The 15,466-nt window shown below is 39.9% G+C and overlaps 1 protein-coding gene across 1 annotated transcript in view; it reads right to left on the bottom strand.

Annotated features, from left to right (window-relative positions):
- The window catches only part of LOC127662148 (A-kinase anchor protein 6-like), a 179,254-nt gene that overhangs the window by 150,734 nt on the left and 13,054 nt on the right, over window positions 1-15,466 (bottom strand). The window contains 1 exon segment of the mRNA XM_052153190.1: window positions 10,234-10,612. Within this exon segment, the coding sequence (XP_052009150.1) occupies window positions 10,234-10,569 (336 nt within the window). The 5' untranslated portion in view covers window positions 10,570-10,612.

Genomic DNA, 15,466 nt, shown 5'->3' with positions numbered 1-15,466 from the left:
CTCATGCCATCCCAGACGTGTATGACTTTCTTTCTTCTGCAGAACACAAATTAAGATTTTTAGAACAATATTTCAGCCCTGTAGGTCCATATAATGCAAGTGAATGGTGACCAGAACTCAGAAGGTCCAAAAAGCACATTAAGGCAGCATAAAAGTAATCCATAAGACTGCAATGGTTAAATCTATATCTTTACAGGCAATATGATAGTTGTGGATGAGAAACAGATCGATATTTAAGTATTTTTACAGTAAATCTACATTTTCACTTTCACTTCCACATTCTGGTGTAAAAGTGACTTTCACATTTAGCCACCTACTGGTCAGGGCTGTTCAAAGGTGGAGATTTATCATAAACTAGGACTTAAATTTTGATTTGTTTCTCACCAACACCTATCATATCACTTCTGAGGTCATGGCTATAACAACTGGAGTAGTATGGATTACTTTTATGCTGCCTTTATGTGCTTTTTGGACCTTCTGAGTTATGGTCACCATTCACTTTGGAATTCACATTGTGAGGATCAACAGAGCTGAAATATTCTTCTAAAAACCTTCATTTGGGTTCTGCAGAAGAAAGAAAGTCATACACATCTGGGATGGCATGAGGGTGAGTAAGTGATTAGAGAATTTAAATTTTTGGGTGAACTATCCCTTTAATTACAGCAGTGGCAGGCTGTCTCATGTTCTCTCAGTATGACTACATGTTGTTGACGCCATCTCTTGGTCAACAGATGGTACATCAGCATCCTGACAAATAAAATCATATCATGCTCAAATGACATAACATATTTACTTAAAGTAGTAATAACGTGCATTTTTTAAAATTATCTCAATATGTTCCTGGAGGTTCACTTATAATATTAGTAAAGTTTTTTGCACACAAAAAAGTGTCATATATTTGTAAAATATAATACATTTTTAATTCTGACCCTCTGTAAGAAATGCTCAGTTTTGGTGCTGCTTCTCCTTTAAGACATGACAGTAAACACCCACTGTTCTGATTGGCTCTCTGCTCTTGACTGACCTGCTCTCTCTCCTTGCCATCTCACTGCTCACTGCGACTGGGCAGGGCTACAGAAGCCATAATGTAAAGTCAGATGTAAATGTCTTCCACAGTGTGACATCACAATATGGTGGAAGAAGAGAATTATTTATTTTGGCAGCTTGGTTCAATAAATGCTCTTTTTGCAGTGAGAAGAATGTTTTAAGTACTGAAACTTATTTTTTTTATATAAATCTCCACCTTTGACCAGCACCAACCAGTAGGTGGCTGGATGTGAAAGTGAAAGTCACTTCCACAACAGAATGTGGAAGTGAAAGTGAAAGTGTAGATTTACAGTAAAAAAGGACTTAAATATTGATCTGTTTCTCACCCAGACATATCCTAACGCTTCTATAGACATGAACACTGGAGTCATATGGATTACTTTTATACTGCCTTTATGTCCTTTTTGGAGCTTCTGAATTCTGGTCACTATTCACTTGCATTGTGAGGATCAACAGAGCTGAGATACTCTTTTCTTCATTTGTGTTCTGCAGAACAAAGAAAGTCATACACATCTGGGATGGCATGATGGTAAGAAAAGGAGAGAATTTTCATTTTGGGGAGAACTAACCCTTAAAAAGATCAAGGAAAATTCCTCATGTGATTACCCCTTTAAACCCCCCCCCCCCCCCAAAAAAAAGAGTCCTTATGGTCTAAAATCATTTTGATTAACAAACAGGCCTATATATTGAAGGAATTTGTATTTTTCAAATTATATGTAAAAGGTACTTATACTATATGTATAAGATATGTATAAAATCTAGTATAAATAATCTTAATATGTAAGCAAGTAAAGCTTATGCCTTCTCAACTAGACAAATGTAACGGGTGTTCATAATTCAATTTTGAGCTATAGATCTTCTCCACAAGATGGCAATGTATGCTTGAAAGTCATAGTAAACACACTACACTGAGTCTACTGTTCTCATTATTTAGCGGACACAACTGTAATTCTCCATATTATACTGAGAACAGCCACTAAAACTCTTTAAACAAAATACCTAGTTTAAGCAAAGAGTATAAAATGTATGCTTGGAAGCACAATAACAGCAGCTAACTCAAAGATTAGGAAATATATAATAGAATGAAAAGATCTGTAATTTCTTCAAAATCATATGATTTAAAATTCCTTCTGCTTCCTCAAGAAAACTCATGATTATGTTGACAAGATATACTCAAGATAAGAATCGTATTACATACGCAAAGATCCATGCTGACAAAAACTAGACATTCAAAGCAATCATTGTCTGCACAAATGGCAAAAAAAAAAAAAACATTCTTAGGTCACAGCTTACCCTGTAGTGAATATCGAAGAGTTACAGTCAAAGCACTGCTTCAATACCTCAAAGGAAGAAATAATGTGAGTCACTCAGTCATACTAGTATAGGAGTATCAGCCAGTGCTGAGGTCTTTGGCCTCGCTCTTACAGAAACAGATGTGTCCTGGCGAGACTGAGTCATTGTCTGCTGATACTGGACACAAAGAGTTCAGTCACAGTGAGAATTCAGCAAGACACACAGAATTCTTCACAACGTCAACAACAACACAAAGCATCAGAGAGAGGGGGGGGGTCCTCCAAAAGATACGAATGGGTAAAGAAAGTACATTCAAATTTGTACTCCTCCAGATCGGTCTACATGAGATCCCCTTCTCTTGAGTATTAACTCGCCCTTGGACTACAATTCCCAGAATCCCTTTCCTCCCACCATTCTCACACACACCTGTTTCCCATTCCCTTATCAGCTCCCTGTGTATTTAGTCTCTGCTCTGGCTTCACTTCACTGTGAAGTCTTGTCAACTCTCCTAGTTGTTTTGCATTTCTGAGCATTTTCGATATTGTTGGCCTGCCTGTCTTGACCATTGCCTGTTCCTTGGATTACCCCTGTCGTCTCTCGATTTGGATTTATTTGCATCCTGTGGATTTGCTTATCTGGTTTGACCTCTGCCTGTTTCACTCTCTCTCTAATAAAGTCTGCTCATGGATCTTCCCTCTGTGTCCGATTCTGATTCGTCACAAATACATTCCTTCCAGTCATCGTGAAGTAGCTGATCCAGACAGCTTGACTTTAAATATGAATTGAAATCAGATTTTTGTACATTATTATTATTATTTTCAAGCAAATTGTGATGGTAGCATATTATTTAATATTTTGTATTTATTTTTTTAAATCATAATGAAATGTCACTACAAACATAAATCATGTGTTCATTAATGCGCAATGGGGCAGGAAATTGCACCAGAATAAACATTATAAAAAGTTTTAAAAATAAAGCCACAACAAGACTTCTCAAATGTTTATTTTAGCCTACATTTAGGCATTTTTAATAAATTGCATTATTGAATACAGAAAATTCCTTTTAAAGGTTTGTAGCTTTGATAAACAACATTGCTAAATATGATAGATTTGTTGATTTAAAATGCACAAAATGTGTATTGATGAATATGTTAAATAGACAGACTATCTATGGGCTTCCTCAGAAGGGTGGCGGGCTTCTCCCTTAGAGATAGGGTGAGGAGCTCAGTCATCCGTGAGGAGCTCGGAGTACAGCCGCTGCTCCTTTGCGTTGAAAGGAGTCAGTTGAGGTGGTTTGGGCATCTGGTAAGGATGCCCCTGGCCGCCTCCCTAGGGAGGTGTTTCAGGCACGTCCAGCTGGGAGGAGGCCTCGGGAAGACCCAGGACTAGGTGGAGAGATTACATCTCCACACTGGCCTGGGAACGCCTCGGGTCGCCCAGTCAGAGCTGGTTAATGTGGCTAGGGATAGGGAAGTTTGGGGCCCCTGCTGGAGCAGCTGCCCCTCGACCCGACTTCGGATAAGCGTGTTGAAGATGGATGGATGGATGGATGGATGGATGGATGGAGACAGACTATCTAATATTAATAATTTTTTAATACAATAAAAAAATTGCTTATTTTTAAGAATTATGCAATTCATTTTTAATTCATTTTTATAGCAAAATTTCATCAAATTGAATTGTGTAATATTTAACTAAATTAAATTAATAAAAACAAATGTCTTCTATTTACACAGTAACTATGAACACACGCACTTTCTAAAATGATAAATGGTCTGTACTGATATAGCGCCTTTTTAACCTTAGCGGTATTCAAAGCACTTTACACTGCGTCTCATTCACCCAATCACACACACATTCACACACCAATGACTGCAGAGCTACCATGCAAGGTGCTAGACTGCCATTGGGAGCAAATTGGGGTTCAGTGTCTTGCCCAAGGACCCAAGGACACTTCGGCATGTGGAGTCATGTGGCCTGGGAATCAAACCGCCAACCCTGCGATTAGTGGTCAACCCGCTCTACCACCTGAGCCACAACCGCCCCTAAAAACTTCACCCATGATTTATTAACAGAACAGGCAGCTTCTCAGACTGGCTGTTAAAGCCATGACACCAGAGACTGCAGTGTGTGTTATTTAAAAACAAACAGCAGCAGACAAATGCACTGTCAGGGAGAAGAGAGGAAACTATATTTTAAAAGCAGGTCGGTCACATTACACAGCCGGAGACACATGTTCAGTTACAGGAAAGACTCCAGTAACACATTAATAATGCACACATTCAGCCAAGCGGAACAACCATTGGCTACTTTTCCTTTTTCCTTTCACTTATTTGAAGGAGAAGAGCTTGCTAAGGCAACTATCACTATTGTTATATTGCATCTATTTATTATATGCATGACAGACGATAGATAATACAGGTGAAACAAATCACACAGACTTACATTAAAGGAGGGACCTAAGACTATGAGTTGGCTCTTATGACTTGGACCAGTAAGCAACCACCCAACAATGCCCTAGCAACCACCCAGAACACCCAAGCAACCACATAGAAAGACGCTAAGACCCCATAAAACACCGGAGCAAGAGTATAACGCCCTGGTACCCAACCATAACACACTAGCATTATGGTGCCATGATTTTTTCCACTTTATCACACACTTCACCTCTAGGTAAAAGGTACCAAAGATTTGTGCTTACAGGAACAATCTGATCTCTCCTAATGATGTGTGAGCAATTGTGTATCACAGATTTACAAGATCCACAGGCTGCCACAACACAATCTGCTGTGAAAGACATTGAGACGACGAATCTAATTAAAGAGCGCTGAGGTTGCTGTTCTAAATAAGTCCTCGACAAACTACAAAATGATGAAAGAACACAAAGGGTAAACAGTGGGGTCACTGAAAACCCTTTCTTTCAAACTGTGTTATATAATACTTTCTCTAGTTCATACATCTGAGAGAGATTTAGTAACAGAGAGAGCAAGTGGACGTTCAGACCAAATGCACCCATGCACCAAACTACCGCAGGCCTCTTTTTCCATTGTCATTATTTTAACTTACGTACTGTAAAGCCGATGCCATACAGCTGACCTTCTGAGTGATTTTCAGGTGTGAGCTTAATTTACATAATCGCCGGCTAGGCAGAGGGAGACGTAGTACGCATCAGCGTCTGCCAGCGGGAGATCGTTATTCAATTGACTGTCGGGACTCCCACCTGAGACAATGGCTTCAAAAACTGAAAAAACACATCAGGCTTGCTTGAAAAAAATCATTCTGTTGCCAATGTGGGCTCTTGTGTTCTCCTCAAGTGACTAATGAGCTTCTTATTTTACTGAAGAACTGACAAGACGTCAAGCTGTTCTGAACGTTTTCATCTCACTCCGCTGCATATCATCACAAATGCCGATTGCAATCCATAGTGATTCAGTCACCAAGTGCTTTTCCTGCTTTTATTTCTTAGACTCTAGGAAAATGAACCAAGCAAAGTGGGGGATGATGTTATCTCTGACTCAATTTTCACAAAATTGAAACAAAAATCTCTGTTTATTATCAATAGGCTCGAAACATGTTGATTAATAAAGCAAATATTAGATGGAAAAAAAATAGTTTCTAGTCTAAAGGTGCTCTGGGACCACGATAAATTGTCCTGTCACAAACCTTGCTTAGCTGAACCGTCGGAGTCATATCAGACACATGAAGATTGTTTCACTTCATTTTCTGCAGTGTATTTTAGCGAAAGACACTGGTATCCATCTATATTGCTGCTCACTTCTCCACTATGGTCTACTGTCGTTGAGAAAAACTGCATCAGCAGCTCTACTATGCAATGCCTCATGTTGTCGTGGGCCTAGTGAGAGAGGCAACATGTGCGGAGCTTGAAAGGGCATACATGAAGTGATATCAGTGCTGGAGAACAATATTCAAAGATATAGTGCTGAAAGATCAGTGCTACCTATGCCCCGGAGCCCTTGCGGTGTTCACAGCTCCGTTGTTTGGGCAACCGTATTCATGTTGTCTCGCGGTCCGGAATGAACCAATTCCAGGGACTGGACCCGGGCCGTGGTCTACTAATTGGTGACCGCTGTTCTACACTCTTCACTGAGAGCTGCATATGGAGGAGATAAATGCACAATCACAAACTTTAACAAGGTAATGTTGCTCCTTGAATCGCATCCTAGATCACTTTTTTTACAATTGTTTATGCTCATATGGTACTCCTGTTATTTCGGCAAGCTCCATGTGACAGGGAATAAAAGAGAGAGAGTTGCTGTGTCGGTATGTCTGTCACCCCTGTACCATTCTTAATCGCAAGTGTCTCATACCCCACAAAATCGAGTCTGCTAGTGTGCGACCTTAATGGTGCGTTCACATACAACGCAAAGACAATGTTTGCCTCACATTGCTCGCGTGAGTTTGACCACTGGATTATACATTTGCGAGTATTCCCCCTTCTCTTCCGGAAAAGGACAGGAGGAGGGGCTTCTACGACTTGGTTCATAGTAAAGTACAACCAATAGCTGGAATCAAGTAGGCGCGCATATTTTCAGAATCCAAGCGATGTCTTTTTTCGTCCGGTCTCTGTACATGTATGACGTTGTGTTACAACTCCGGGTGCCCACACACTGCTACAACAGTTTTTTCATACATTTGTCCAGATTTCTTCTGCTACCGCGTCAGCACGTCAGTGACATCCAGATAATCTCAATGCTGATAGGCTTTCGCGACAACGCATCATGCAAATATCTCACTCTTTGCATCTTGAAAAATGTCAACTCGCGCGAATACGTGAATGAAGTGATTTTGTGTGTTCGAGTCGCATAATTTGCTTCATTCGCGTCTATTCACATCTTTGCATTGACTTTGTATGTAATCATGCAACGCAAAATGCTCGCTTCGCATTGTATGTGAACACACCATAAGACTCTGAACAGCAGCAAGATCAAAAATGTTTACATGTTTACTTAAAAAAACAATTGCAAAACAGCACAGACAGATGCAAAAATAGCTTTGGTGTGAACGGCCTAAAATAGTGTCATTGTAATCAGCCTGTAACAGAATAAACTTCGACATTTCCTTAATTGTCTGAAAAAAATAAATAAAAATAGGATGGTTTTCACTGCACCCTAAAAGTAGCAAACCAAGGAAACATTTATGTGCTCACTATAGGACAAAATTGGAAACACATATAATCTATAAACCTATATTAATTCCTATTTCCAACTATTTGTTTTTATACATTGCTGTCAGTGTTTGTCAACCTAACGTTTAGTCTGTGTTTGTGTGACATCCTGATAGATATTCTCTAAGCAGAAATACTGTCAGTCGACTGAGTAGAGGAACCTGATCAGACCTCTGGCCCACTAAATGATTGATCCACCTCCAATCACATTAACAGAGAGAACCCAAAGATCCGGTACAGCTCTTCAAAGTCTTTCCTGTGTATCTAAGTGGCCTGACATGGAGCACTCGGTTAATGATCCTGGTTTATAAAGGGAGCGCGCAAAGCACAGCGCTACACGCAACGACCGCGCGCAACGTATTATCCAATTTTCGTGCCAGCGCAAAGCTCAAGTGGGCATATGTGGGAGTATTTGCGCTATTGTAGGTGTATGCACACAAACTGTGGGGGTATCGTGTGTTAATGAAGTGGTGCAAAGAGCAATTTGCTTTTTGCTGTGAAATAGGTCATTGCACTGAGATGTTTGAAAACCACGTCTTAACTCAGCGCCAAGTTTAAACTCAGTTCCTGCATTTGCAGTCTGGAGATTCCACCAGCAGGTGGTAATAAAGTTAATGTCCAAACTCTGAAAATATAGTGGAACGTCAAATGATGTCCCTGATGATCAGAATTGTAGTCATCTACTACGAAACAAAAATGTATGAGATTTGTGTTATCTATAGGTATATTTAAAGCATTATTATTATTATTATTATGTATTTACAGTTGTATTTATAGTCTAATTTGAAGGCCTAAAGGTATTTTTCCACCTGTTGTCGTAGAGTGATTTTTTTAGCCACTGCAAAAGGTGCCAGAGGAAGAAGTTGGAGAAAGTAAAATGTTTGGAATTGGTAGGCTATGATTTTTTTTTGACCACTTCGTTATTTTGATTATATTTTAGTTTTGTTTGAACTTCAATTTAGAAAAATGTTTCAATAAATTTATTTAATTTTTCAAACCCAACTGGTAGAAGTGGAGTGCATGCAGATACAATCTCTGTTAATACTAGCCATGTCTGAAGATGAAAATGATTAATAATACTTACATTTTTCATGCACATTTTTCATGCATATAAAAGGAAAGTATCACTGTCATAGAAATATGCCCGGCAATCATCAAGGTTGCAGTTAATGCACAAAAGAACGTAATGTAATGTAATTGAATTAATAGCATACAGTCCACTTACACCACCAATGTCAATGAATGTGCTGTCTTGTTTATATCGCTGATGCTTGAGGGAATGTACTATATAATAGGATGCACATGGTGGAATAATAACTGGAGAAATAATTAAATTGCACTTAATCCAGCCTATTTGCATGTTGCACGTACAATTTCATCAAACCTACTTGTACCTTGACTTAGAGCATGCTTGCACGAAAATACCAAAATTTCATGGCCATGCCCACTGATTTATGACTTATGGCATAGCGTTCAGCTTAATGCTAGGGCTCATAAAATAGGGCCCACAATCTCATTCTAGAGAGATGTGTGAGATGTAAAAAACAAAAAAACAAAAAACGTGTGCACCCCAGACCTCAAAGCAAATTTACAGACAAAAAAGCCACAAAACTTACATTTTATTTCATGAGGTCTTTAACTGGAATAAATGGATTTATTAACTGGGCCTACAGCAAAAAGTATTCAAATTCTGTCATTAAAATATTGAAGGTTATAGAGCAATGGCGTATAACTACATCTACGCCATCATGATGATGATGATGGCAATTATAGGCAAGATATGTCCAGATTTCACCTCTATTTGCTTAATATCTATTTGCTTGAAGATAATAAAACCAATTTTTAAAACCATTAAAGAAACAGCTCACCCAAAATGGAAATTCCTGTCATTATTTACTCGTAAAATCCCTTATCTATTTACTTATTATGTGATAAACAGACAGAAATATAAGCCATTATTCGCTCTCAAATCAAATTTCGCAACTATGGCGCAGATTGAACATCAATCTGTTTACATGCACACCAATACACTGCTAACTACCAAAATATCTAACAAAACATTTACATGAAATTTTACATCATCTGATTATTCTCTGGTTTTGATGGCAAAACATAAGCAGGCATACAAACAACTGTTGAGCACATTGGACAAGCCACTAAGAACGGTGAGGATTACATCTTCTTCTAGCACTTCTTCGTCACAGCAATGGCTCAACAGTGAGGGTTGCCACCTTGTAAACCCACTTTTTAATGCAAATAATTCCAGGCACATACACATACGTTAGGATTATGCACAGTAAGAACAATTAAACCTGTGTGTGTTCATTGCTCGTGCACTCTGCTGATGACAAAAGTTGCATTGTGCGTCCTGTACACAGACGCCTTCGCATCAGACCGAATTAACTTTGGGCTTGGCTACGCATAATCGGTGCATGTAAACAAGTTCAGTGACATCAATCCTAACTGGTGTCCCATGACCAAATATCATGACATCAAACCTGTGCTGTAGTCACCCTATTTTATTTGGCCGCATCTGTTGGGAGTAGACTGACATGAGGGTGTGTAAATGGCCAAATTGTCATTTTTAGGTGAAAATTCCTTGAAATGTTTTTTGGATTGTGACATTATTTTCACTAGAATGAAAATGAAACCTTTTCTGCCAACTTCATCATCATGATGTACTGCTCAATGAGGGACATTTCTCTTACCTTGAGTTGTACCAGGTGCACATCCACATGTCTATTGATGCTGTCTTGCTGCACAGAGTGTGTGAGGTCTCTCACTCTTTCTGTTGTTGCCCTCAGCCAAGTCTCAATCTCTGGCAGGTGAAGAACCACCTTCCAGTCGGCCCCTGTGTGGAGCGGAGGGGGCTTCTGGTACCTCCGGTAGGTATCTTGTCTCTGGGTCGCCCCATCCACACTAACAGTGGGCACACATAGATCAGAATCATCGTGTTTATCAGGGCCAGGTTCCAGGGTTGGGGTCACAGAGGTTATCATAGGCGAGGAAGCCTCGCTAGCCATTGGCGATACAGCGACGTTCATGGCGAAACACAGTGTGATCCTGAGAATGGGGCTTTTGGTTTAACTGTGCAGAAAGGAGACAAGAAAAAGGATGAGATCAGTAAAAATTAAACAATTATAAGAAATACTGATTAAGAGCATCTTAAACCTAGCCAAAGCTGGTCTCCTAGCAGAGGGGTTTCAGAGGGGTTTTGGAAACTTTTCAGATGGTCAGGATGGGAGACCAGCTTGCCAACCAGCTAAACCAACTGAAGACCAGCTTGGTCAGGATGGGAGACCATCTTAAACCAGCCAAGGAAGGCTTTCTGTTTTTAGCAGGTCTCCCAGGCTGTCTAAGATGGTCTGTTAGCTGGTTTTAGAGGGATTTTGGGCACTTTTCAAATGGTCAGTCTGGGAGAAAAGCTTGCCAACCAGCTAAAACAGCTAAAGACCAGATTTATCAGGATAGGAGACCAGCTTAAACCAGCCTGAGATGGCTTGCTGTTATTAGCTGGTCTCCCAGGCAGGTTCAAATGGTCTGTTAGCTGGTTTTAGAGGAATTTGGGTCATTATCAGATGATCAGGCTGGGAGACCACCTTAACAACCAACTGAGGACCAGCTTGGTCAGGATGCGAGACCCCCTTAAACAAGCCTAAGATGGTTTGCTAGTCTTAACTGGTCTCCCATGTTGGTTCAGATGGTCTGTTAGCAGATTTTAGAGGAATTTTGGGCACTTTTCAAATGGTCAGGCTGGGAGAAAAGCTTGCCAACCAGCTAAACCAGCTAAAGACCAGATTGATCAGGATAGGAGACCAGCTTAAACCAGCCTGAGATGGCTTGCTGGTATTAGCTGGTCTTCCAGGCAGGTTCAAATGGTCTGTTAGCTGGTTTTAGAGGAATTTGGGTCATTTTCAGATGATCAGGCTGGGAGACCACTTTAACAACCAGCTGAGGACCAGCTTGGTCAGGATGCGAGATCACCTTAAACAAGCCTAAGATGTTTTTTTTAGTCTTAACTGGTCTCCCATGTTGGTTCAGATGGTCTGTTAGCAGATTTAGAGGAATTTTGGGCACTTTTCAGGTGGTCCGGCTGGGAGACCAGCTTGCAAACCAACTAAACCAGCTAAAGCTTAGCTTGGTCAGAATGGGAGACCTTAAACTAGTCTAAGATGGCTGGTCTTTGCTGGTCTTTTAGAGGGATTTGTGCACTTTTCAGATGGTCAAGCTGGTGTTTGCTGGTCTCCTAGCCTGTTTTTTTTTTACTGTGATCTGGAGCACTTTTCAGATTGTCAGGCTGGAAGACCAGCTTGCTAACCAGCTAAACTATCAATCAAATTGGTCAAGATATCAGACAAGCTTTAAAACAACCAAAGCTGGTGTGCTGGTCTTTGCTGATCTCCCAGCCTGGTTAAACTGGTCTGTTTGCTGGTTTCAGAGGAATCAGAGGCTGGGAGACCAGCTTGTGAACCAGCTATACCAGCTGAAGACCAACTTGAGACCAGCTTAAACCAGCATTAGATGGTTTGCTGGTCTTAGCTGGTCACCCATGCTGGTTCAGATGTTCTGTTCTGGAGAAATTTTGGATAATTTCAGAAGGTCATACTGGGAGACACGCTACCAACCAGCTAAAACAGCTAAAGACCAGCTTGGTCTGGATGATAGACCAGTTTAAACCAGCTAAATATAGTTTGCTGGTCTTAGTTGGTCTCCAAGGCTAGTTTGGATGACCTGTTAGGGATTTTGGAGACTTTTCAGATGATCAGGCTGGGTAACCAGCTTGCCAACCAGTTAAACCAGTTTAGCCGGACTCGGAAACCAGATTAAAACAGATAATAAAACAGTTTATACCAGTTAAGACAAGCAACCCATCTTAGGCTGTTTTTTTCACAGTTGTCAGATTATTTTAAAAATTAAACATGACAAGAAGAGCCAGACAGGTCACTTGTGATGCAAATCTAACGATGGTCACTGTCACAGTCTGATGGCAAGTACATAGTCAGTCAATTGTATGCAGAGACTTTGATTGGAGAGACTTTAACAAGGGATACATTATTTCCTAGCCATATAACTACTGACACCATGTAAGCTACATATTATTATCCGGACCTTTGATCAGAAGGAAATGTAGAGACCGGACATCTTGGAACTTTAATCTCATTATCTCATCAATTCTAGGACAGTCCAACCTAGCAATCGATTGGAAATCAATATAATGAATCATCCAGTTTGTGTGGCTGGTTAATAAGATGTTTCAGCACCGAGCGATGCGCTTCCACCAATAGCATCACAGCAATACAATGAATTATTCAGCCTATATGACTTCCTGGCATTTACAGTTCATTTGCATGTGCAGTTTGTTTAAGCATGGATGAAGCTGTCCAAACGTATTCATAAGCTGACATTAAACATGAAAGGGCACATCGAATCTGTAACAGAATGGCTAACAATGACAAACATCTGCATCACGGACACATACAAACAAGCATTCATATGTACACAGAATTACAGACGGCCTTACAGGTGATGATTAGCATATTAAATGCATGCATAATATATTCTAAACATGACAACTACACAGACTGGATCTTTTGTGAGTGTCTATGTCAAATCCCACTGCAAGCTGCTACAATGCACACTCGGTTGTAAGGCATTTACATTATTTGAGTAAATGTCATGCAGAATTCTGAAAAATATCTTTATTTTTGTTCCAGTGAAGAAAGAAAAACATCAGGTTCAGGATAGGAGACCAGCTTAAACCAGCCTGAGATGGCTTGTTAGTATTAGCTGGTCTCCCAGGCAGGTTCAAATGGTCTGTTAGCTGGTTTTAGAGGAATTTGGGTCATTGCAAGCTGCAATACAAATGCACACTCGTTTGTAAGGCATTTACAACCATTAACAAGGCATTTGGTTATCAGAAAATAAATTACATTTAATTTTGTCCCCATTTGTCGCTTGTGTTTTGGACGAGTGGCAATTGCAGGGAAAGAATAATTGTAATTATGAGGAAAGTGCTACCTGATTTGTTGTTGAAACATTTATGGGTAGGTTTAGGTTGGATTGTATTGCTCTTCTTATGAATATAAATGCCCTTTATTCTAGCCGTCACCAGGTTGGTATAGAGGCAGACTGGAGATCTCCAAACAAGGTCGGAAATTCCAAAAGAAGGTGAGTAACTCCAGAAGGGGCGTGGTTCCTCAAGAAGGGGGTGGGGCAACTCCAAAAATGGGGCACCACTTCCATCCATGGTTATAGTTGGAATAAGGTTTAGGTTCTCCCTATAACTTTACTGGGTGTTTGGAGCTCCCGCCCCATTTTGGAGCTTGGCTTGCAGCTATATCCTTCTCGCCGTCTGTGCCAATTAGGTATTGATGTAGCCTAGAGATCTCAAAATGGGGCAGAACCTTTTAAAGAGGGTGTGGCAACTTCAGAAGGGGGTGGTGTTCCTTTATAAAGCGGTTGGGCAAACTACGGGGGTAGACGATTCCACACACGGTTAGGGGCTTTGTATATGCTGGCGGTTTGGAGCTCCTGCCCCTTTTGGAGCTCAGTCAGCAGCTAAATCCAGCTAAATCCTACTGTAAACTGACCAATCAGAATGTATATTCAAATGGCGTCATTTGAATATACATTCTGATTGGTCAGTTTACAGTCCACCCATTCTACACCCAACACAATGTACATTAGCAGACAAATGTATTATAAGACCTGTTAATGTAATGCAATGTGTTATCAAAAAAGTGTATAGACCTAAGGGCTTTTTCTTATGAATGATAGCTGTGAGCTTTCTGGCGATTGTTAAACCCCTTTATCCTTTGTATGTACAGTGAATACTCAACTCTAATGGAATAGTTATTTACTGTAAAGAGAATGTGATATCAAATCGTCCATGAATAAATTGAAATTGCATTCACAACATAATAATTTCTTCCAACAATGGAGCTATATTTCTATAATAATATAGTAATCAGGTTCAGTACCTCGCTCTTTATGTATATGGCAGCAATGACATCTTTCTCAGTTTGTGTTTTTGTGTATATTTCATGCTGAGCACTGGTTTACATAAATGAGTGAACTAGAATGGATTAATACAGACGTATACAGCAGTACTGGGAGTGAATGATAGCAGTGTGCGATGACTTCAATCTCTGCAAAGTGCTGCTCCAATCCCATAACACCCACATTAAGCTCTCTAACTGCATTTAAAACCTATTTCCAGTCATGCTGTGATTCACTTTGACTGGCATCATTTGAGTTATAGATGGGCTATTCCCACATGATAGAAAGTAAGACCCGTTCTACTACTCTGTAGGAACCAATGACATTAAATCGAGAGCAAACTGGAGACTTTTAGTGTAAAACTGAAATGTGTAATTTATGTGACGCTGACATAACAAACAGAACTGCAAGAACAAAAATAGTTTTTTTAACAGGTTTCTTGCCTTTCATTTGCCATTGGTCAGGCAATCAGATAATCCTGCCCTGAGACAAAGAAAGCACTCAGTAAATACAGTCTACTGTTCATTGTCTGCTTCTGTAAAAACAGAGCAGTCAGATGTATCCAGAGAGCAGGATTGTGAACACTTTGAAGGGATACACCAGTAGCATTATTCTGGCGCACCAGTCCAAATCCACTGAATTATTAATTGGTTCCACAAGCAGATATGTTGCAGACATTGTGACCCCCACCCCCAAATATACATCACACCCCTTCAAAAATGGAGCAAAGCTATGATATTCCAGGAAAAAACTAAACCTGCATATATATATATATATATATATATATATATATATATATATATATATATATATTTACTTTCAATTTAAATAGAATTAGTAACCTTTTTCCATGCAGTAATAAAGAACTTGAAGTATTACTTTGTCACGTCTAAATCATAAAACTGAAATCTTAAGTGGTCAAGCTGCATTTGTGTAAAAATC

This window comes from Xyrauchen texanus, chromosome 22 (genome assembly GCF_025860055.1).
Source record: "Xyrauchen texanus isolate HMW12.3.18 chromosome 22, RBS_HiC_50CHRs, whole genome shotgun sequence".
Lineage (NCBI taxonomy): Eukaryota > Metazoa > Chordata > Actinopteri > Cypriniformes > Catostomidae > Xyrauchen > Xyrauchen texanus.
Note: the sequence above shows the minus strand (reverse complement) of the source record. Positions and strands in the feature narration are given on the sequence as shown.